General features: G+C 41.5%; 1 protein-coding gene across 1 annotated transcript in view; it reads left to right on the top strand.

The window, feature by feature from the left end:
- Positions 1–22,772, top strand: part of adamts18 (ADAM metallopeptidase with thrombospondin type 1 motif, 18) — a 67,406-nt gene that overhangs the window by 9,356 nt on the left and 35,278 nt on the right. Inside the window, exons 3-11 of the mRNA XM_083918866.1 lie at positions 8,223–8,505; positions 9,673–9,887; positions 10,983–11,066; positions 11,178–11,337; positions 12,982–13,087; positions 15,468–15,605; positions 15,712–15,865; positions 18,435–18,530; positions 20,749–20,897. Coding sequence (XP_083774992.1) covers positions 8,223–8,505; positions 9,673–9,887; positions 10,983–11,066; positions 11,178–11,337; positions 12,982–13,087; positions 15,468–15,605; positions 15,712–15,865; positions 18,435–18,530; positions 20,749–20,897 — 1,385 coding nt within the window. The remainder of the gene's footprint in view (positions 1–8,222; positions 8,506–9,672; positions 9,888–10,982; positions 11,067–11,177; positions 11,338–12,981; positions 13,088–15,467; positions 15,606–15,711; positions 15,866–18,434; positions 18,531–20,748; positions 20,898–22,772) is intronic.

Raw genomic sequence — 22,772 nt, 5'->3', positions numbered from 1 at the left:
CCTTACAAAGGAGATAATTAATTTGAGTGCCATTTGGAAGTCAAAAACTTTCTGCATGACAACACTGAAAACGTACTGTAGTTTCTAAGGATCCTCACCCTGGCCGGAGTTTAAAAAAAAGATCTGTTTTCAATAATCTAAAACACAGTTTTAATATGGGCAATAAGCCACAGAAACGGCTATGTTTACAAAAATACATTTAAACCTGTGGGCTAGGCCTCTTTTTCCTTTCCTGGTAAGTTGCCTCCGTTTACATTTCTAGTAATATGTCTTTAATCCTTGTTAGCTTCTAATAATGCAAACTCTTAATAAACATTAGAATCTAATCACACATTCCCCAGGTATCAGAGTGGGGAAAGGTGTGACACCCCAAGGTATCACAGTTTACAGCTTAAATGCATTTGTACACCCATGTGTGAAAGAGACAACCCTAGAGAAAGTGTCAATGCACACCTCTTTTCTCCCCTTCATCTTTTCCAGCAGCTCAGAACAAACCTGTCTGATTGCTGTCGTTGACACGGTGCCGCATGTTGTGGCAAAGAGGGGAACTCAACCTACGACCCTTGTCTGTCTCTACCAGGCATGGGGCTCCCTGTGGTGTGTGAATGCTTTTGCTCTTTTCCCGGGCCTTGTTATTGATGCGGCATGCACTGTGGCATCTGGAGGGCTTGTGGTTGTAGAACACATCATCTTGTGAATATATGAGTTCAAGCTCCATTACTTGTTGGGAAAATGTGACATCCTCTCTTGTAAAACTGTTGCTGGCATCAAAGCCTCTTAAGTTGTTTGCTTGTTTTGTAAAATTGAATATGTATTACAGGCACAATTGATTATTTAAAAGTCAGTTCCACTCCAAAACTGCCATATGGGACTTTGAGATGACATTCGAATATCTGAAAAAGTGTCTACACTACATCTGGAAAATAAAACTTTTGGGCCAAAAGTCATACATTAAAACACTCACTTGCTCTGTTTGAATATTTAACGTGTAATCCCATTAGACTATGAGACAATATATGATTATTCATCCGTTCGGCTGGAAACCGAGACAACACATGATGTGTGTGTGTGTGTTTGTCAGTGTGCTCAATATCCCTTAGGCTTTTGCAGAGTTAAAATGACACTTGAATGACCGATTTCCAGCGAGCACTTGGGCCATTTGTACCCGTCTGTTTTCTGTAAAGGCCAACAAATTGGAACGTCTCCCCACTACAATATGCCTCTCTAACTTGGCCATAATTCAGCAACTGGGCCAGGCTTAGAGCTTGGCGCTACAAGGAGAGAGTGGCCCGGAGCCGCTCCCTGGTGGTCTTGATGCTGACAGTGATGTAGTGCCCACTGTTAGATGCCAGCAGGAGAGGGCGGGCCGGCTCTCAGCATGGGTGTGGGATGTTGTGTGTGTGAACGAAAGAGAAAAAACAGAAAGTCTGCATGCGTGTGTGTCTGTGTGTGTGTGCTCATACGTCCTTTCTAGTCTGTGCAAGGTCTTTCTCACACAAGACTAATGACTGGTGTTGAGGTCTTCAAGTGGATGCTGCAACTTCTACACACAGAGCCCATACATCAGATCTGACCTACTATTGTCACCACATTCACTGGTACTGTGGTGAAACGGTCCAGACTTATAGCAAAGTACCAAGTACTGCCAGGTTGATAAAGAGTGTCAGTGCCTTTTAATTGAGTCTTTGTTGGCTGGGATTAAAGTTAAGATCAGTAAGTGTTTTAAATAAAATACATTGCTTTAGAATGTTAAAGATCTAGACTACATCCACAATATGCGTTTGTTCTAAGATGCATACATTTTTCTACATTTACATCTGGCATACACACTTATGTGGAGTTGCCGAACCCCTTCGGGAGAGGCTTTGAAATGCTGCTGATCCCGTTTTTGTTTAAACTTCGGGGATTGCATTTAGTCTTGATGGGCGGAAATGGAGACCTTTCAAAAACAACGTCTTATAAACAGGAACATGTTCTTCTCTGATTCGCCACACCTATGACCCTTTTCCACTAGAATACATACATCAGCCTTGACTAGCTATGGTTAATTCAAGATGGATAATGAATAACAGCCATTGCTGACATTTTGTCAATTCTATATTTTTTTAATGGTACTACTCGTGTAAGAAGCAAGCAATAATTTGAGTAATTTGTGAGAATTTGCGTCCAGCCCGAATCAGCCCTACACCAAACATTATAGTGTAGAACCAGCCGCAGTCCATGTTTTCTCTCTTCTCCCAATTTGACCTTGACTAGAGTTTGATTGACAGGTGCTTTATCCAATCACCTACCAGATATGTTTCGAATGCTCCTGGCCTTTTTCAAACAGTTTCCAATGAGGCCTTCCAATGAGATGGTTCTGATGAGTCAGGTTAGGCGTCAGAGAGCAAATGAAAGTTTGTCCACTGTAAAGGTGGATATACACTATTGTCTTTCAGGACAAGGTTGGATGATGTGTGAAGATTGTAAAAAAAACAGTGTGCAGTGATATGTCAGTCATCATCAAGGATTGGTAGTCGTTGGTACAAGACGCCAATAAACAGGCTACGGAACATTAAATATTTCCCATTGTGTGATAAATAGCTACTGTGTGAGTTCTGTGTGAAAGCATGGATTGGATGTGAAGGATAAGATCATCTATCAGTATGTTCCATCTGCTGTTTAGAACTTAATCTGCATTGTGGTCACACTCATCATGTCTCTATTTGGAAATTACATTGCCTCCAGTAGACTAAGGGGAACGTAGCGGTAAGAAGAAACCATGGATATTAGCCACAGTAGGAAGATGAAGAATGTGGAGAAAACAGTTTTTAGATCATGTGGCGCTCTGATGAGACTCCTGTGTCTAACCTTCTGAAAAAGACTTTTCACCGCTTTCATGCTGTCAGAACTATACTTTAGAAGATGAGCACAGCCAGTTTAACGGGAAATTTTGGTATTTTTCAACCTGGGTCTGATACTCATATATGGTCATTCTAAGTGCAGTATATGCTTATATTGCAGTTGCCATCTCTGTTGTAGAGATTAGATAAAGGTGGAAAAAACAAGGAGGCAAGCAGCGCAAGCCTCCTAAGGTTTTCCTGATCTTTTACATAAATTGAAAACAACATTTCAAATGCTTGTCACTGATTCCAACAAAGAATAAAATACCAAATATTCTCTTTAACCTTCTGCTGCCTTCATCACAGGAAGCACCTGTGGCAGTTTGAACAACTTTATTATGCCTGTCTTGAAGCTCATGAACAGAATAGGTGTTGTGGGCTTCATAGTTGTTGCTTTTTTTTACTGGAATTTTGAAATTATCACCTTCTTATACCAAAGCTGAGCAATGTCAGACTCCACATGCTGAGCCATTCATAACAGTAAACATGGGTTCCTATTCTGGTGGGATGGGATCGCATGACACCAAATGGGGCCAGAGGTTTAGAGTAAGTGCTGGGGCAATAACCCTACCCACTAAACCTAAGTAGCTACCTACTACCCTACTACCCTAGTTCTTGCGCCCTTGCTCAGACCACATCCATCTTTTAGCTCAGCCTTCATTTTGATATCAACTACACACCTGTAAAGTTTCATGACTGAATCTTGCACGGTTATTTGGCAAGGGCTGTAAAGTGGGGCCGCCCCTTACCTGTTTCTGTCCCCCTTACTCGGATCACACCCATTTCGAACTTGTCCTTCATTTTGATCTTAACAACACACTTGTAACGTTTCATGACTATATCTTGCCCCATCGCCATGCTATTGGGGTGAAAAAAATGTGTTCACAGACAGACAGAAAGAAATATAAAGTTGTCTGTAGGACCACATTTTTCCATGATGACATTCACACACACAAACATACTCAAAAGATGAAAACACCAGTGTCACAGCTGGTAATGAATTCATGCCTTTTCAGATATACAATTTTACCATCAATGGATATGATGACATCGCCCCCCTCTAGAAAATGTCCGTAACATCAGGTCTGGATATTGTCCATAGTTTAAATAGCACATAGCAGGAGATTATCTGCGTCAGGTGACATGTGCAGGAGGCAGGACATGACGTGGATTACACCCCAGTCACAACAATGGTTTGTAATTTGGTCATTAAAAACCTTTTGCCGTCTGCCCTTATTGACAGAAGTTGCCAAATCTTGTTGTCTCTCCAGCAAGATATTTTAGTTGGTGTCTTTGTGTAGATTAACCCTTTTATTCACCCTCAGATGTTTGTATTCTTCTTGTTTTTCGCCAACCACATGTTAGAAATGTCATCAACACGCCCACTCATTCACTGTGAATTCTCCGGACAGTGACATGCTCTATTACACATGCACCCAATCGGACATGACACATTCTTTGTACTAGAGAGTTGTCAGTTTAAACCTTATTAATGTGCGGTGAACTGATTCAGACTTTTGAATTCTCACATACAGCTCCTCTGGGTAACGTCTAGATAAGTTGAGGGCTGTAGTGCATGTGTGAAAGACTCCACTGCAGAAACACCATTTTTCTTTTTCCGATGAGTAGATTCACTTTTTTAGATACTTTTGCCTTACGACCTCATGCACCGAAACCTCCTTTACAATTTTCAGTTCACTCAGCTCCTCTGGGTGTTAGGGTGTGACAGGCATATATATATAGAGATAGCAGACTCCCATCCTTGTAGCCCCCACCTTTCCAGCTCCAGGTGCTTTTGCTGGATAATGGAAAATTTTCTCTTGCACAAATAGCAGCATTATTAAGTTAATTTAAATTACTCTTTCATCATTTTCATCACAGCAGTACTGTATTTCTGTCAGCAAAAAGTGTTAGAGCTGCAAATTAACAGCACTTTAATGGAGGACATTTCCATTTGTATGGGCTGGTGTAGGAGTAGTCTTCTTGTTCCCTGCAGTGTCTACATGGAATAGCGAGCGGGGCCGTGCCCAATGGCTCCACATAACAAAAGACTCATCCAACACCATCAGTTTCTCTCTTTGTGTGTACCCACCTCTGCTTTGTTCCATAGACATGCTCAGAGGGTATTAGTAGGTTGTTCAAAGACAATTAGCGAGCCCAAACAAGGACTGCAAGACCCCAGGCTATTGACTCATTGTGATCCTAATCAGTCGTACTTGACGAGGGTTATCTAGACACACTATCTCTAATGGAGTGATTGCAAACGGCCTGACCGCAGTTCACCAATCCTGTGTTATATCTACAAATGCTACTGTGCAATGTGTAATATGCTCATCTGAAGTCAAAGGAGTAGAAACTCAACGACGCAATGACAGGGCATAACCCCGTCCATATCTAAAATTAAAATCTCTTCCATACCCAGTTCTTACCTCATTTTAAAGACACATAATTCACTCGAGCAAACAGTAATTACTCAGATTGTGATTCTTTTGAATAAGTTTGAGGCCTGAGGGGCCTCTCTGCTCCTGTATGATGTTTCCCCCTCACCACACACTGTTCACGTGACCCTCTGCTGAGCTGGAGTGCAGATGTGCTTTAGAGCTCGGTAATCACCAGCTTGGGGCTTCTCACCGCTCGGCACTAGTCTTTAACAGCATGTAAGCACTTACTCATTTGCCTTATAATATCATGGTAGAAAACCTTAAAAGAGAGTACAGTTTATACAGAGACGAGCTAAAGATGCTGTCTCCGCTGACATAAACCGTTATGTTGCCAGAGAGAGCTGTTTGTTTGAGCGGCTTGGATAGGCTTTACCTAACGAAAGGAAAGAGTCTTGAGTTTTTCTCATGTAGAAAAAAACGACCTGGTTCAACCTGTAATCTGACTGTGTGAATCCGTGTGTGTGAGTCTGCATGTAAAGGTGGGGGGAAAGTAAAGTGGTGTTTAGCAGAGAGTGTTCATCCCTTTAATCTAGCCAAGTCTATCAAGTGTTAGATTGCAAAAGCAACTGAAACTCCATACAGCTCATCTATCGTTTTCATCGTACATAATTAAACGTATAGGCTGGCACCTGAGCATTGTGTTTGACACAGGAAATGTTGTACATGTACAATTTGCAAACTGCCTAATATTCGGAAAAAAGCATGTATAAAAAATGTCTTAAAGGTTTGTGATGTTGATCCATTGATGCAGTTTTGCTTATAGCTTCAGGTGGTGATGTTGTGTTGTGTTGTGTTTGAAAGGGAAGTAACTGTTATGTTTTATTAGAGAGAGAGAGAGAGAGAGAGAGAGAGAGAGAGAGAGAGAGATGTAATGGATGTGAGTTGTAAGTTAATGAAGTAGCTTCGGACAGTTGGGACTTTCAAAATGTTATTGTTAGAATCCGGTGGTTTTCAAAAAGAGTTAGCATGACTATGCATGTTTTAAAGACAGGAAAACCCACTAAAATAAAGGCAAAATAAGGCAATAGAATCTTTTCACATCTTCATAACCACTGTGCTGTAAAATGGGGTTACTATAAAGTAATTCTGATTCTGATTCTGATTCTGAGTAGAAAGCAGCATGGATGCAAGTGTATATGTGTTACATTTACAAACTTCCAGCTCATTTGGAATGTTTGAGCGCTGCTTTCTCCTAGTCATAGCATCATGCCGGGAAAGGGGCAAAAAAATTGCATTTCATCTTAGGTGTCTTGTTTCCATCACTGCCAATCAGAGCTGGAGATGATGAATTCCTGTGTCTATGGCAGAATCATTTGTCAGATGTTAGTGGGAGTTCATAGGTTCAGTGGGAAGGGACTATATTAAGGTTGAAAAATATTTTTTTCATGATCTCTTAATAAGGTCAGTGAAAATGTTAGTTGAGAGGAGAAAAAAATCCCAGTGTTGTGAGATGATTACACTGATATTGCTTGACAGAAGCAGCTGTCAAAAACGAAGAATTAAAAGAGGAATATTTGATGAGGTGCGTGTTTTTACAGGTCAGGTCTGTTGTAAAACAGAAAAACAGATGAAAAGATGGGAAAATAAGAGGCGACAGCAGTGTGTTCTGATGGGAGACGCCTCCTTTGACCTCCTCAAGCTCTGTTTTGAATTCCAACCTATTTTGGGAAGCTGCAGTCATTTTTGCCAAGGATCCTCTCTTTCTTAATCCAAGTCTTTGATTTGATATATTTTATTCATGGCCCAGGGGGACATTTTCTTTCCAACCTTCTGCTTGCAGGTTCAGCCTTTCAGTGCTATGCTGCAGGAGCAGGTAGCTATGAAGTAACTAGCTCAGGATTGTTTTGGCAGGTATTGATGTGCTGGGGTTCAAACCATTGACACTGCAGAACAAAACTCCCAACCACTGGACCATGTGGACCTTACATGTAGTCAAAATAATGAAGTTAGACAGTTAACTTCCTGTAAAACGTCCCATCGCACCGTGGAAGATTGATGGATGAAGAAGATGATTTATGAACAGATGAAAGATGTGCTGGCAGCTGGTCAGTTAGAGGGATGAATGGATGGAAGCATGGAAGGACAGAAGGATGGGTGGATGGTTAGAGTGACGGTCCGGGCTGATGATGGCAGCCTGCCATGTATCCAGGCACTGTTTTGACAACAAGAGCCTCGCCATGGCTTCCCTTTTGTCTTGCCTGTGTTTATTTTGCCACCTGCTACTCTGGGGGGAATGGGGTCAGCTCAACAGGACCAGGGTCCTGTCAGACAGACAAACACACACACACATTAAAGGTTGGAGGTCACTGGGTCAATGAGTGTATGTGTATGTTTGTGATGAATTCAGTGAGCGTGTGCTCTTATGGATGTATGTCTGCATCTGATTGATAGCTATTTTGTGTGCATTTGTTGGGGCGTGGAGTGAATTAGGTAGAATTCCTTGGTCAGACGGAATGTTTAAGGTTCAGTAGCTCAGTTTCTCAGTCGAGAGTGCAGCTAAGGCCACTCAGTGAGCCAAAACACTGAGCTTGTCTGCTGCTGTGAAAATATGGAAGCAAGCTGGACATGTTAATGCTTATTCTGTGGACAAAACATGTTAACAAAGGCAGCATCCATTCACATTGTTTTATAAATTCATTTTCTGCCACAGTACAGTCAAATTGGTTGTTGATGTCAATAGATAAAGATCAGTAGAAAAATGAATGTTGCCATATATATCTGCTGCTTGAAACATTAGTTGATTGTTGGCCAGCCAATTGTCTGTTTTCTTTGAAAGCAATAACTCAAGAAACATGATATACATTTCACCAGTGATGTCATGTACAATATCGCTTGATTGTTGTGGTAATCTGTGGGTTTTACTCATGGTCTATGTCTTTTGTGTGTGTGTGTCTTCCAGTCAGGTTTGATCCGTGTGTCTCAAGAGGAGTATTTGATTGCCCCCCTACCCCAACATCTGGCGAAACAACACAACTACAGCACCCCTGATGGTCACCATCCGCATGTAGTCTACAAACGCTCAGCGGAACACATTGTCCACAGAAGATCTAGCAGCCCATCTAGCACCGGTTCTTCCATATCTGACAACCCATACCTTCACCATCATCATCAGCAGCAGCATCACCATGACTACCAGCATAGAAAGCTACAGAGGCAACACTTTTGCGGACGCCGCAAGCAATGTATGTAAGGGAACCTTATATTGCTTATACACCATCTATTAATTGTGTATTTACAAACCCCAATTCCAATGAAGTTGGGACGTTGTGTAAAACGTAAATTAAAACATAAAAAATTGATATGAAAATTGTTTTCAACCTATATTCAATCGAATACACTACAAAGATATTTAATGTGTGTTTTGCAATGTTCTTTGAAAATATTCACTTATTTTGAATTTGATGCCTGCCTGATTCTGAATAAATCTCTGCACGTAACCAACATTGAATGCTTGTGACCTTCGATGTCTCACTGCATTAAGACCATCATCATTCTGTAAAGGATATTACCACCTGGGCTCAGTACATTTCACAAAACCATTGTCATTTAACACAGTTTGTCGCTACAGTTTATCAGTTTATCAGTTTGAACAATAAATACCGTATCTTTGCCGTGTATCCAATTGAATACAGGTTGAAAAGGATTTACAAATAATTGTATTCTGTTTTGTTTTTTTACAATTTACACAACATCCCAACTTTATTTGAATTAGGGGTTGTCTGTTGAGGAAGTGTCAACTATCATATAACTTGTCAGTTTATTATGTGCACCCTTCATTAAAACTGAATATACAACAAAAAGTTCAAAAAGTCACAGAAAAAATGACTGAAGAAGAATGTGATATGAAGATAACAATCGTATCGGACAGACTCAGCCTGGTGGATAGGTTGCAGTTACTTTTTGTAATGTAGTGTCAGCATGCATTCAAACACTTAGAAAATACAGTATTCTGTAACATAAAGCATTGTCACAGCATATTATCACCACCTAATAACATGAAAGTGTTGATTTAATAAGTTATAAAGCCGTAAACCCTAAATCAATGCAGTCTCTACATATGTCCACAGTCATTATAAAGATTCATTTCCGTGTTAAATGTTTTTGAGTGCATTGTGTCCATTGTAATAGGACTACATCAGCCTGAGGCTACTCAGCCCACAGGCTAGTTTACAGTTTTATCTTCCCTTGTAGTGGTGAATGGTAGGAAGCAGCGTGGGGAGTGAATTTCCTGTCCTTTCAACACCCTTATCCACCGGCACGAGCCATTCGTTTGACCCTCACTGCCAACTTCTCCCTCTCTCTCTTCTCTGATTCTCCTCCCTTCCGTCCTTCCTTTTTTGCCCTCCTAGACGCTCCCAAGCCTCCCACTGAGGACAACTTCATCATGCCTGACGAGTTTGCAATACCTGAGACAGAAGGGCCAGGAAGGGCAAAGAGATCGCCCATTAACTCCAACAGGGTTGGGGGTCTGAATGTGGAGACCTTGGTGGTGGCAGACAGGAAGATGCTGGAGAAACACGGCAGGGACAACGTCACCACCTACGTCCTCACCGTCATGAATATGGTGAGGGTGGGAGAAGGGAGGGGAAGGAATGGAGGAGGTGGCAAATGAGACAGTGATGGCTCCAATACACATGGGAAATCTGCTGTATTGCTGTTTCTGATGGGCCTTGTTCATATATCTAACATGGGAGATTCAACAGATCAGTACGACCTGCAATGCAAGGGCCATGTGGCTGAGGGTAGCTGAGCTAGCGCTAATGCTAGCAAGCTAATCTGCTAATATATTTACTGCTATTTCTTCACATTCTGAATTCTTTTAGATCATCTTAAATACATCATTCGCAGTCATTTACATTAAAGGGATGCGAAGAAATACCACATTCATCAAAAGAAAAATTGATTTCATAAGCATTAAAATGCACTCTTAATACAGTGAGGGGTTTTGCTGCTATTGCTTTAACTGGTCTGGTTCGAACAGTAGTGGCTAATGTCAGCGAATTTTGGCAAACCTGACATAGATATGATTGTATAACACATATAACTTAGCTGAATATGTAACCCAATTTCTACTTGGTGTGACTGTTACGCTACATTTTAGCCATTATTATATTGTAATCGCTACTTTTGTGGCCGCTGGTAAGAAAGTTAGATAAGCTAACTAGCTAGCTAAATGTAGATTTAAGAATCTGATTAACAAGAAGTTGCATCATTTTTTCAGTTTAAAAATTTAAGTTCAAATCACAATTTGTAAAAACTCAATTGAAGGTGGAAGAATGAAGAAACACCAAAGTTGATCAGCAAACTTATCAAACTTGTCTTATTCACTTTTTCATTGTCTCAAGTAGACAAGATAACAAGGCTACTGACAAGAAGCCTACTGATGTCTTATGTTATCAAAATTCTTGGAAGGTTCATAAAGAGTTTGACCTTAACCCTCCATATTTTTTTAGTGCAGTACCTTTTCATGATCCAAAAAGTGGAGTCTCTTTTGCACTTCTACCTGTAAGCTAACCCATATATTAATAGTGCATTAAGGCTGAATGTTACATTGTATTTCTCTCAACAGGGGAGCGCATAGGACAATTAGAAAACCCTTAATATTAGATTTCACACATGTGGAATATTACTACTGAAACGGTCTACTCCTCTTTGGCAGGTTTCCAGTCTTTTCAAAGATGGCACCATTGGGACGGACATCAACATTGTGGTGGTTAGCTTGTTACTACTTGAACAGGATCCGGTGAGTGGATCAGACTACAATTCTGCAAAAATGTGTTGTTTTGCACTGGGCAATGGTGATTGATGAATCCCCTCTTCCTCTGTATATCTATTTTTCTCCTTTCATTTCTAGCTGGGCTTGACTATCAATCACCATGCTGACCACTCCCTCAATAGCTTCTGTCAGTGGCAGTCAGGTCTGGTGGGGAAAGGTGGTAAACGGCATGACCACGCTGTACTCCTCACCGGACTGGACATCTGTTCCTGGAAGAATGAGCCTTGTGACACTCTGGGTAAGACAGCTAACCTTAACAAACATCCTATTTTGTTTTATCCAAGTGGGAATTAGGAGCTGATAGTATGGAGTATAACAACAAAGTTCTGTGAGATGTGGGAGCTTCAGTGGTGACAACTTAGAATCTCTTGCAACACGTGAATATTGTAATTTTGGGCATGTAGACAGGTGTAGAGGTGACACTATGGCTGTCGATATTACAACAAGGAGCAAAGGAAGTTTGACAGGTGCAAACTGTGACCAAAAGTTACATTTTATTGGAGTATTTAAACACTGTCATAAACCTAGGCCTGTGAATTTTTCGTGGTATAGTGATAGTGTACTGTAGATGCAGCAACAGTTACTGTCACTTTAGGGGAAAAACACCTCATCAAAATATATCCTGCCATGGTAGTCCGACTAATCTTTTTGAAAAACAACACGTGTGAAACCCCTGGGTCTGGCTAAGCAAGATGAAAAATCAACGTGACAAATATTGATCAAGAATCATGCTTCACCATGTCTGAATTGACCAGCGTTGCATTTAAGGATGAGCTCATGTTCAGTTTACCAGACATCTTAACGCTTGTATGAACAAAAGGCAGCTGGAACAACATCAACGTAGCCAACTAAGCTTGACTAATACCATAATCATATTGCTTTCACACCACTAATTGTTAGTAATCTCAGGGAAGCACTTTATCTCATTTAATGCATGGGGTAAAAAAGGTGAAAGGTGACTCATAATTAGAATTATTTATTAACTTTATATAACTTCTATATGTCTGTATATTCTACCAGTGTTGTTAAAGTTTAACATCTGGCTCTTTAAGTCATAGGCTAATTTATCAACCATATATTAATGTTTCTGCTGTACATATTCTGACATTTTGGGCCCATTTGGAGATACTGCTGCCAGAGAAGACAGTTAGAAAAAACACTGAATATTTTCATCATTTTGCTAGTGACAGTAACCCCACATTTAGGATCTTTTTCCTAATGCCGTCAGGTCCACTATCAGCAGTAGTCCTCCTTTAAACTGACTGGCTTTCAAAGTGTAGGAACAAACTTAGGTTAAGTTGACCTGGGCTTGTGAGGTTGCAGCTGGTGCAGAATCCCCCTTGATGCATGCACAATATGCAAATATGACAGACATTTATTGCCTGCCAAATCTGTCAGATGTTTCAACAGAAACAATGTGCTCAGTCAAAGAGCTTGTTTTAATGCAGTTAGTAGTAGTAGTTATGTGTAGACCTAGTATCCGTACAAATGTGAATGCACCCAGAATGCACTGAGGACGCATTAATATCGGATCATTTGGAGTTGGCGATGATGTGTGTATGGGAATGTTTCCTGGGCCACATTGAAGACCAGCCTACTCAGCTGTCAACGGTTTTTAAACTGCACCTGAAAATCCAAATATATTATACACAAACGTCTAAGTACATCAGCACACAGACAGGGACTGTAGGCAGCACTTTTTCATTAGTCATCTCATGGCATCTCACATTCTAGTGTCAGGTGTGAACAGATGTATTCAGAGCTGTCCACTTATGATTGGATCACCCGAGGCGCATGTTATTGCCAGGTCTGAACAGGGCCATAGTTAGTAAACAAATATCAATAACACCTTATCCCTTTCCCTTTTCCTGTCTATGTGCAGGTTTTGCTCCCATCAGTGGAATGTGCAGCAAGTACAGGAGTTGTACCATCAATGAGGATACAGGACTGGGCTTGGCCTTCACCATCGCTCATGAGTCTGGACACAAGTATGTTTCGGGATACCACACAGACTTAAACTGATGAAACTATGTCGGACATTAGTGTCATTTTAGAGTATAGAAGAGTCACTTTATTGGCTCTGTGCTGTAAGTGGATGTAATGAATCTTTATTAAATGAAATAAATGGGGTCTGACTTAAAGAAACAAATATACTCTGAAATAAGAGCATTACGTTAGAGCACTACCTCATCCACTCCATGACACTTCATGAGAGAATAATGGAAACTGCCTCAGGCCACACCGCTCTGTTTATATTTATACGTCTCCATTGAGATAGGCTTGATTTTTGATTTTTTTTCTTTTTGAGATTTCATGTTACGGTAAAAGTCTTCTGTCGGTCTGGCATGCTCTCAACACTTACTAGAGACAACGTGTTGTTTTTTACTTCACACAGGTGATAATATGTCAGAATATGTATAGGCTGTGATATCCTAATGAATTAAGCCAGCTCTATAGGAAGGAATGTCCAGAAACATGTGGGCTCAAGGCTTGTTAATCACTGACAAATTAACGCAGAAGTAGTTGCTAAACACATGTTGCAATGATGAATAATAAAGTAAGGCAGAATATCTTAGCTACGTGCATCAGCAAGCATGTGTGATCTTCTGATAACTCCATGCAACAGTCTATATTTTAATTTTATTATTATTTTATTTTACATCATATAGTGTCAACAAGAACAACTGTCATTTTCTTTCTCTTTAAGGGCGCACTCACACTGTCCTTCCGCACCGCGCCCCGGGCTTTAGGGTACTTGTCCCCCCCTCCGTACTCAACCTGCCTGGGCCTCGCGCAAATGCTTCTTGCCTGTCCATACGTTATCATGCCGTAACACATCACACGCATTGATTGACGTCATCACGATGCGTCGCTTCATCTCTTTCCATAGACCTCAGAGTTTTTGTGCGTCTTGTCCGACTGCTTTTAAATATTGTCATCCGCCCAAATCTGCAGTAAACACTCCACCTCCGCATCACACCAACGTGAACCTTTCGCCACCATTGTTGTGGTTGTTAAATGTCCGCGCATGGTCCGTCTCTTTTTTTTTCTATGTCCGAACAGACGCACATAAAATGATGTGAGAGCCGCCGTAGGCGTCGTGCTCGTGCTCGTACACGTGCGCACACTCGTGCTCGTACATGTGCAAACGCGCTCTACAAAAGCCCACCTCTCTCAAACGGGCTGTCGACGGCCAACTGGCCGCAGCTAGGTGCGGAGCGGTTGAACTCACACTGGTCAAACGCACTAGGCGCTACCCGAAAAACCTGTTTTGGCCCGGTGCGGAAGGACAGTGTGAGTGCGCCCTAAAGCCCCCACTTTTACTTATGAGGAACTCACACTACATGTCTTTGTGCCTTATGTGTAAAATTTAAAGGTCCCATATTTTAGAATGTGAGATTTCCATGTTTTTTTTTAATTATAAAGCAGGTGGAGGTGCTATATAAATACTGTGAAAGTATAATAACACTCCATTCCACAGAGAAATGCACACAGCCTGTATTCAGAAACTGTTTCTTTAAATGAGCCGTTAGGACTTCTGTACAGTTGTGATGTCACAACTATACTATATACTATATATATGTCTGTAGGTAGAAAGTGGCAGAAAGTGCTGCTACAGTGCCATTGAGACACCACGTCAGACACGATGGACCGTTTAAATCCCAAGAAATGCAAGTAAATGTACCGCTTGATCACAATTTGGATCATCGGTCCAATCATGCTTTTGGAGCATCAGAGAGCCAAACAAGGTAGATGGGGCAGTTAGCTAGCAGCCATCAACTGCAGCTCGGCCAGCTCAGCCTGCAGCTATACCCTATATACCCTGGATGTTATCATGGAGAACTTTATGACGTGGAAACACTGACCAATCAGAGCTTTTTCGGGAGAGGGTCTTTAAAGCCCCTGAACACCCATACAGGTGTTTTCAGTTAACTAGTTGATCAGACCTCTTCTCTGGACTGTGTAGATGTGTCTTCTGTGATTGATTGACATCTCCCTGAGCCTCCTGTTAGCTTTGTTTCACCTGTTTAGGTGGGAAAAAGTACACCGTTATCATTCTTTTTGGTAGACAGACATTTATGACCTCATAAATTCCCATCAAATTCTCATTAAAGCCCCACCCACCTTCAACCCAAGGAGCGGTCTCATCAGCCAGAATAACTGAAAACACCTGTGTGGGCGTTCAGGGGCTTGAAGAGACATATGCTAAAACAGTGTGTTTAAGTGTGAATACTGGTATATTCAGACAGACAGTATTTAGAAAAATAATATTTTTTTGAACATTAAATCATGTCTAGTAGAAACCCAAAATATAAGGATGAACCTGAATATGTCCATTTTAAAGCTTCTTATGATTTTTTCCCCCAGTTTTGGAATGATCCATGATGGTGAGGGGAACCCTTGTCGCAAGACAGAAGGCAACATTATGTCTCCCACTCTGGCTGGAAACAACGGGGTCTTCTTCTGGTCCACCTGCAGTCGACAGTACCTCAGCCGCTTTCTTGGGTAAGCCTTAACACGTTTGTCTGAGTGCACAAACACTGTCATATTTGCCCGTTGGTTTTCGTTACTCTCTTCCCGACTGACACAGGTGATTTGCTGTGTTCACCAGAACAGCCCAGGCATCCTGTCTGGTGGACGAGCCCAAGCAGATCGGTCAGTACAAGTACCCTGAGCAGCTTCCCGGACAGCTGTACAACGCAGACACACAATGCAAGTGGCAGTTCGGCTCCAAAGCCAAACTGTGCAGCCTTGATTTTGTCAAGGTGAGATATGCCATCAACAAACACAGTGAATCACATGACTAACAAGTTCTCTCTTGATGAACGCAAAGATAATCGTCATCTGACTCTGTAGTTCCCTTAAGCTCCACAGAGATTTGTAGAATCTTTATGCTCATTGTTTAATTTTACTGCTGACATTTTCATTTTGATTCACTCTCGCTGCTCTCATCAGTGTTGTTTTCAGCTAAAGTTTGTGATTAGAAGGTGAAGTGGATAGTAATAGTGGAGCATTTAACAGCTAAAGAGCAAGACATTTTATTCAAGAGTTGGTTGGAAAAAAACATAATATAATATGTTCATATGTGTGATAATATGTCCTATGATAAAAGGAGAGTAAATACTGGACTTGCATACATCAGGTGTGCATAAATACTCAATCATCTGTCACAAACTGCAAAGTTAGTGTTGTTCCATATCTGCTGTATTAAGTGGCAACTGTTTGCTAACAATCAGTTAAACAAATCAAATTAAAAGGTGATGATATGTTGGATGTTTCTGCTGCCCCTAACCCCTTGCCTAGACCCCAGACATCACATCAGCAGCACGCTCAAGTGATGCAGTGTGTCATAATTCATTCATAGTCGTGCCTATAGTGTAGACAGGGGTCAGTGCCCAAAAAAAACCACATCATTACAGGTTTAACCAGGATGGTCTCAAACAGCATCTATTCTAAGGGCGCGCTCACACTGCCAAAAGGATAGTGTGATCACGCTCTAAGGGCGGACTCACACTGTCCTCCCGGACCGAGACCCGGACTTTAGGGTACTTGTCCCCCCTCCCTCTCCCCCCCGCGCCCCAGCCCCGTTTGTACTCACACTCCCTGGCACTCGGCCAATGCTTCTTGCTGTCCATACGTCATCACGCCGTAACACCTCACACGCATTGATCGCGTGTGTGTGGCTTTGTTTACAAATCTTTCCATAGACCTCTGAGTTTTTGTGCGTCTTGTCGACTGTTTTTGAATATTTTCATCCAACCAAATCTGCAGTAAACACAACGTGAACCTTTCACCACCATTGTTGTTGTTGTTAAATGTCCGCGCATGGTCCGTCCTTCTATTTACATGTCCGAACAGGCGGACATAACGCTACTGCCGTAGGGCTCGTGCTCGTACACGTGCGCACGCTCGTGCTCGTACATGTGCAAACGGCTCCGCTAAAGCCCACCTCTGGCTGGCCCCAGTTGAGCACGGAGCGGGTGCGCTCACACTACTTAAAGGTACTAGACTTTAGCTGAAAAACCAGTTTTGGCCGCGGCCAAAAGGACAGTGTGATCACGCTCTTAGTCTCTGTTTTGAGAAAGTTCTGACAAAATGGCAGCATTTTATACAAAACAATGACATTACACACTAAAGTAAGAATAGTAAGAAAAGGAGGAAGGATCATCCCTGCAATAGATCAGTAAACTAACCCAGTGTTGTGCAGTTACAAAGAACTGAATCCCAGTTTTACATGGATCCCAACTTTCCTAAACAATACATTATTCACATGTCCTTTTGCCTAAACCAAGACTTGCTGGATGAGATGGAGCACCCAGATCATACGGGAGTGGCAGTTGTCTGCTTTACAGCGCTAATGATGCAGTGCTAAATTAGCACTATATTAATTAGCATGATCTTTGCACAACAACCTCAAATCCCCTGTATTTGATCCACTATTGAAATGCATTCCTTACATTGAATGGGAATCCTCAGCCTTCCCCTATGCTCCCCCCGAAGCTTTGTGGTATAAGCCTTTATGTTGGGTGTATTCAGTGATCTTTATTCACATGTAAATGCTGTTTAAAATGCTACGGGGACTCTCTCTGGGGCCCGTAATTGCTGGGAAATCGACTTTGCCAAATTGTATATATGACGGATTAGCACACATGACATCGCCTTGGCTATTCACAACTTCTCTAAATCCCTGCTATGTTTTCCTAACAGAAGATCAAATACTGCATCTGCATTTCTTAGACCTGTGTGCAAGTCGGTGGGTGGTAAATGAACCTACATGCTGATTAAGAGTGGATTTAGGGCTGCCTTTTACACTTTTCTTCTTGGTTTTTGTCACTGATGGGCTCATATAGAATGATTTTCAGCATGCCAGTATGGCTGTCAACCACCTGCTCAGCATCGGAGAATGGGGACAAAGACTCAAACCCACACACACACCGGAGCCGTCTCTCTTGCTATTACCCTCCCTCCTTTCTGGTTTCTCTCTCGTTGCCAGTTGTAGTTGGGCGGGTTGCCAGACTCTGCCGCCTTTCGACCCGGGCTCTCCCTCTGTGCTCACTCGCTTGCTCTGTCTCTGTATTGTTGGGTCAGATGACACATACAATTATAGCCCGTTTCATTAAAGAAGTACAGTGATTAGATTTGACACCAGGGCTTTGTGGAGAGGCTTACCAGCGTGATGGTGGTCCTGGCAGGAAGCAGGTGCTCTCGGGTCAAAGAAGAGGAGAGAGGGGAGGGACACAATGCCAAAAGGCTGTCAGTGATCGTAAAAAACACCATATCTGATAGGCATCTCATCCTCTGTGTATGTGTGTATGTGTTTGACTTGTTTGACAGGACATCTGCAAGTCGCTGTGGTGTCATCGATCGGGGCATCGGTGCGAGACCAAGTTCATGCCTGCTGCAGAGGGCACCAGCTGTGGTCCTGACATGGTGAGGAAATATCTTCTTATTCCTGTGTAGGATCACAGCGGCAAGTCACTCATTCTGCTGCCTGACAATTTTACTCACTTTACTAATTAAACACCATGCATACATTTCTAATGAATGATTAAGGGACAAATATTTATCAGTTTCCCATTTGAATGCATAATATGGATACGTTTTGCATATGAATGAGCATAGACAAGACATTTAAGGCAAACAAACTAAAGAAAATTCAGTGGAAAGGGATCCAGAACCGGTACTTTTAGTATAATTTCTTTAACCCATCAATCCTATTGGTAATAACGCCATTGTACATTATCACTAAACTGAAGTAGCAGTCAGATAATCAGAGTAGTTGTAATAGAAGCTTTATATATCACTCGTTTGTCTGTATAAAACAACTGCCACCTAGCTTAACTTAACATAGTAACTTGCTGGAGTTTGCCCTGGTTGCCTGAAAAAAGAAATATTACAACACCCCTGTAAAACCACATAAACTACCATTACATGCAGAAAATATTCTGTTTTTTTCTTTATTCCAAAAAAGGTAATATTCATACTTAACTGTTTACATGGCTAATGAAAATGTATGTTGAGTGTGGGTTCATTACCTTAGTTATTGAGCTTTAAATGTGGAAAGTTAGATTCTGTTACCTTTTAATAAAGCCAGGCCAACTGTTTCCAGTTTGTGCTAAGCTAGGCTAACTGGCTGCTGGCGGTAACTTCATATTTACCGTACACATTTGAGAGTGGTATCGATCTTCTCATCTAATTCTTGGAAAGAAAGAGAAAAAGCTAATTAATTATTTTTTTAAACAAATCATTAATGACGATAACACAGCTCTCAAGTTTTGAAGACCGGCAAGAGTGACATTCTCTGCGATAATTAGCAATGCTGCTAATTATCTGGGCAACATTCTTTATCAGCAGTTAAGTTGTGAATTTGTTGTAATGTAACATTAAAAAAGGAGAGGACTTACTCTGTGCTCAAAGTGATGCTCGGAGCTTCAAGATGGTTGTAGCAGAATCCCTTGAATCATTTTTGAATTAATTGAATTCATTTTCCGATGGCTATTGTGTAGCCCCTTATTTTTCTGATTGGCTGGTAAGTGGCAGCTCGAATGAACTCCAGGGGACATGTACTTGATTCCTTCCGGCATATTAAAATAGTTTTTTCCACATGAGAAATACAATGTGTGGCGGGAGTGCGTTACCAAAGACCGGAAAGAGTGACTGTCACGCTTGATGCCTGACACTTAAGGGGCCTGCAATAAATAATAGTTGTTTAAGAGAAAACGAGGGAAAACCTTATTACTACCAAACTATAAGCTGTAAATACTCTTCTCGATTCAACTTCGATCTGAACCAGACGTGGTGTCTCAATGGCACTGTAGCAGCACTTTCTGCCACTTTCTACCTACAGACATATATATAGTATATAGTATAGTTGTGACATCACAACTGAAATTTTGGGTTGGCTAGACAAATCAGGCTTTGTTGTTGTGATCCCATGGTGTTCCCAGATTGCAGTTATTACAATTATCAGTGAATTAAATTGTATAATAACTGACTGAAATAATGGCTGTGAATATAACAGCCTGGTTTTGATAAATTGTAATCGTCCTGAGCCAAAGTAAATCTTTACAACTTAAAAAGGGAGTGAAGACAGCTCAAACTAAATTCTTTTGGACTGTTACTTGATTAAAAGTCCCAATATCAATAAAAACTCATCATTGTTGCTCACACATGCATGTACAAGCAGAGGCTTCTCCCAGCTGGCCTCAGAAAGGCTGTACCTCTTCACATATCAAAAGATGATATTGAGAAACTGAGAGAGGTGGTGATGTGTTTGAGTGCAGGGTTTGGCTTGGATCGGCCTGAATGTGGTGTGTGTGTGTGTGTGTGTGTGTGTGTGTGTGTGTGTGTGTGTCTGTGTCTGTGTCTGTGTGTGTGTGTGTGTGTGTGTGTGTGTGTGTGTGTGTGTGTGTGTGTGTGTGTGTGTGTGTGTGTGTGTGTGTGTGTGTATGTGTGTGTGTGTGTGTGTGTGTGTGCGCGCACGTTGTGGCTGTAGCTAAAGAGTGTGGGTGTCCAGGTGTGGTGCTAGGCATTTGTCCAAACCAGAAAACTCAGACTAGAAACCCGGGCCAAGGCTCAAGTTCTGATAAGGAAGCTAATTCTGTGTGTCTGTTTTCTCTTCTTTCCTTTCCTTCTGTCTTTTCTCCAGTGGTGTCGGAGGGGTCAGTGTGTTAAATATGGGGAGCATGGTCCTAGGGCAGTCCATGGCCAGTGGTCGGTCTGGTCTCAGTGGTCTGACTGCTCCAGAACCTGTGGAGGAGGGGTTATGTACAGGGAGCGCTCCTGCACCAGCCCAAGGTATACTTGCACACATACACATAATCTTACAATCCAACACCTCATTTTGTAATGCTATTTACTAGCCAAACAGATGACAAAGTGATTCATGTTGTCATGTGGCTGCTTCAACAATGAAAACCTGAGTTGCAGTTTGAGCCAGAAAGGAATTCTTGAAAGCCTCATGTCCCAAAATCCTTCCTTTCAGAACACCTGAAAGCGCTGTCTGCCAGGGAGCTGTCAGCAAGCGCGCACACACACACACACACACACACACACACACACACACACACACACACACACACACACACACACACACACACACACACACACACACACACACACACACACACACACACACACACACACACACACACACACACATACACACACACAAACACATATATATGAACACATGTGCATGTGTTATAACGGCTCTCATCAGTCAGGCTGACAGTCCAGACAGACAGTCTAAAAACTCCTAATAGCATGCTCCTTTCTTCGAAAGCTGCCAAGACAGTCAGCAAACGTCCCCTATTGCTACTCACTCACACAAATATAATTCTGCAGACCCAGATCCCGGAGTGCATATCTCTTTGTTAGCAAAGGGCTCTGTGCATGTCATTATAGGCACGTGAGAGAACCTCAGATTTAATATTGTGTTTCATACAATAACAGACCTACGATCCCTTGCAGTTATTCCCCAAAACTCTGGAAGTTAGATTATTAAGTTAAATTAGATGTGTATAAGCTTTTATGTCACTTTCAAATAATTATTTGTTTTTTTTGGTTTTTCTCTTACAATGTTGCATCACCTAATGGTGGATTGTGTGGGCCTGCCATTTTTAACCTATCCCAGCAACATAGTAAATGTGTTGGAAGAAGTAGACCGAATTTTTTTTTTTACGAAAGGTCCAATATTGTAGAAAGTAAGCTTTCAGTGTAAAGTGCTATATAAATACTATGAAATTATCAAAATGCTCAATCCACAGAGAAATGCACAAAGCCCGTATTCAGTAACTGTGTATTTTAATGAGCCTGCAATGAACGCTGTTGTGATGTCACAGCTACAGTATACTATGGGTAGAAAGTGCTGCTACAGTGCTGTTAACCCCAATCCCATTTCTCGAAATGGGACTTCAATCATGATACATCATTACGTAGGGCTTTACGTTAGCAGACTTGGAGATTCAACATGCCGTCCTGAGCTGTTATCGCACCCAGCTGAACAATCAGAGCAGACAGGGATTTTTCAGGTGGGGGTCTTAAGAAGACAGGTGCTAAAACAAAGCCTTTCAGACAGAGGGTGAAAACAGGTATAATAAGTCAGACAGTATGAGAAAAAGAACGTGTTTTTTGAAGATTAAGGCATGTAAACATGTTTTTGTCTAAACCCAAAATACAAGTGTGAACCTGAAAATGAGCATACTATGTCAGCTTTATTTCGTGTATGATTTAATATCGGATTAGCATGCAGTCTTACAGAACATAGTGACATTATGTTGCAGTTGGATGCAATGTTTGTTGTTAAGGCTTTTTAAAGTCTTCTTCTTGAAGAATGTATGTTTAGACTAGCAATTTCCTCCATACTGTAACTCAGGAACAGTCATGATGGGGATGGCGGAACCAATTAACTATGTTTTTTTTTGGTCTTGAGAGCCATTGCCAATAAACAATAAGCAAAGTCAACACAAATTCCTAGACATCACTTCTAATGTTTTCCTATTTGTGTTTCTAGCTAGCTGTCGAGAGAATTGTGAGCGTATTTAATATTCATTTTTTTTAGGAGGAATTGACAGAGATGTCTGTTCAGCTAATGTTTAGCATATGTCATGCTGTTAAAGGACAAATGTTTCATATTCATGCATGAGCACACACATCCATACAATACAACCA

Source organism: Echiichthys vipera (assembly GCF_963691815.1).
Source record: "Echiichthys vipera genome assembly, chromosome: 1".
In the NCBI taxonomy this organism is placed as follows: domain Eukaryota; kingdom Metazoa; phylum Chordata; class Actinopteri; order Perciformes; family Trachinidae; genus Echiichthys; species Echiichthys vipera.
The sequence above is the reverse complement of the archived record's forward strand: the minus strand, read 5'-3'. Positions and strand labels throughout refer to the sequence as shown.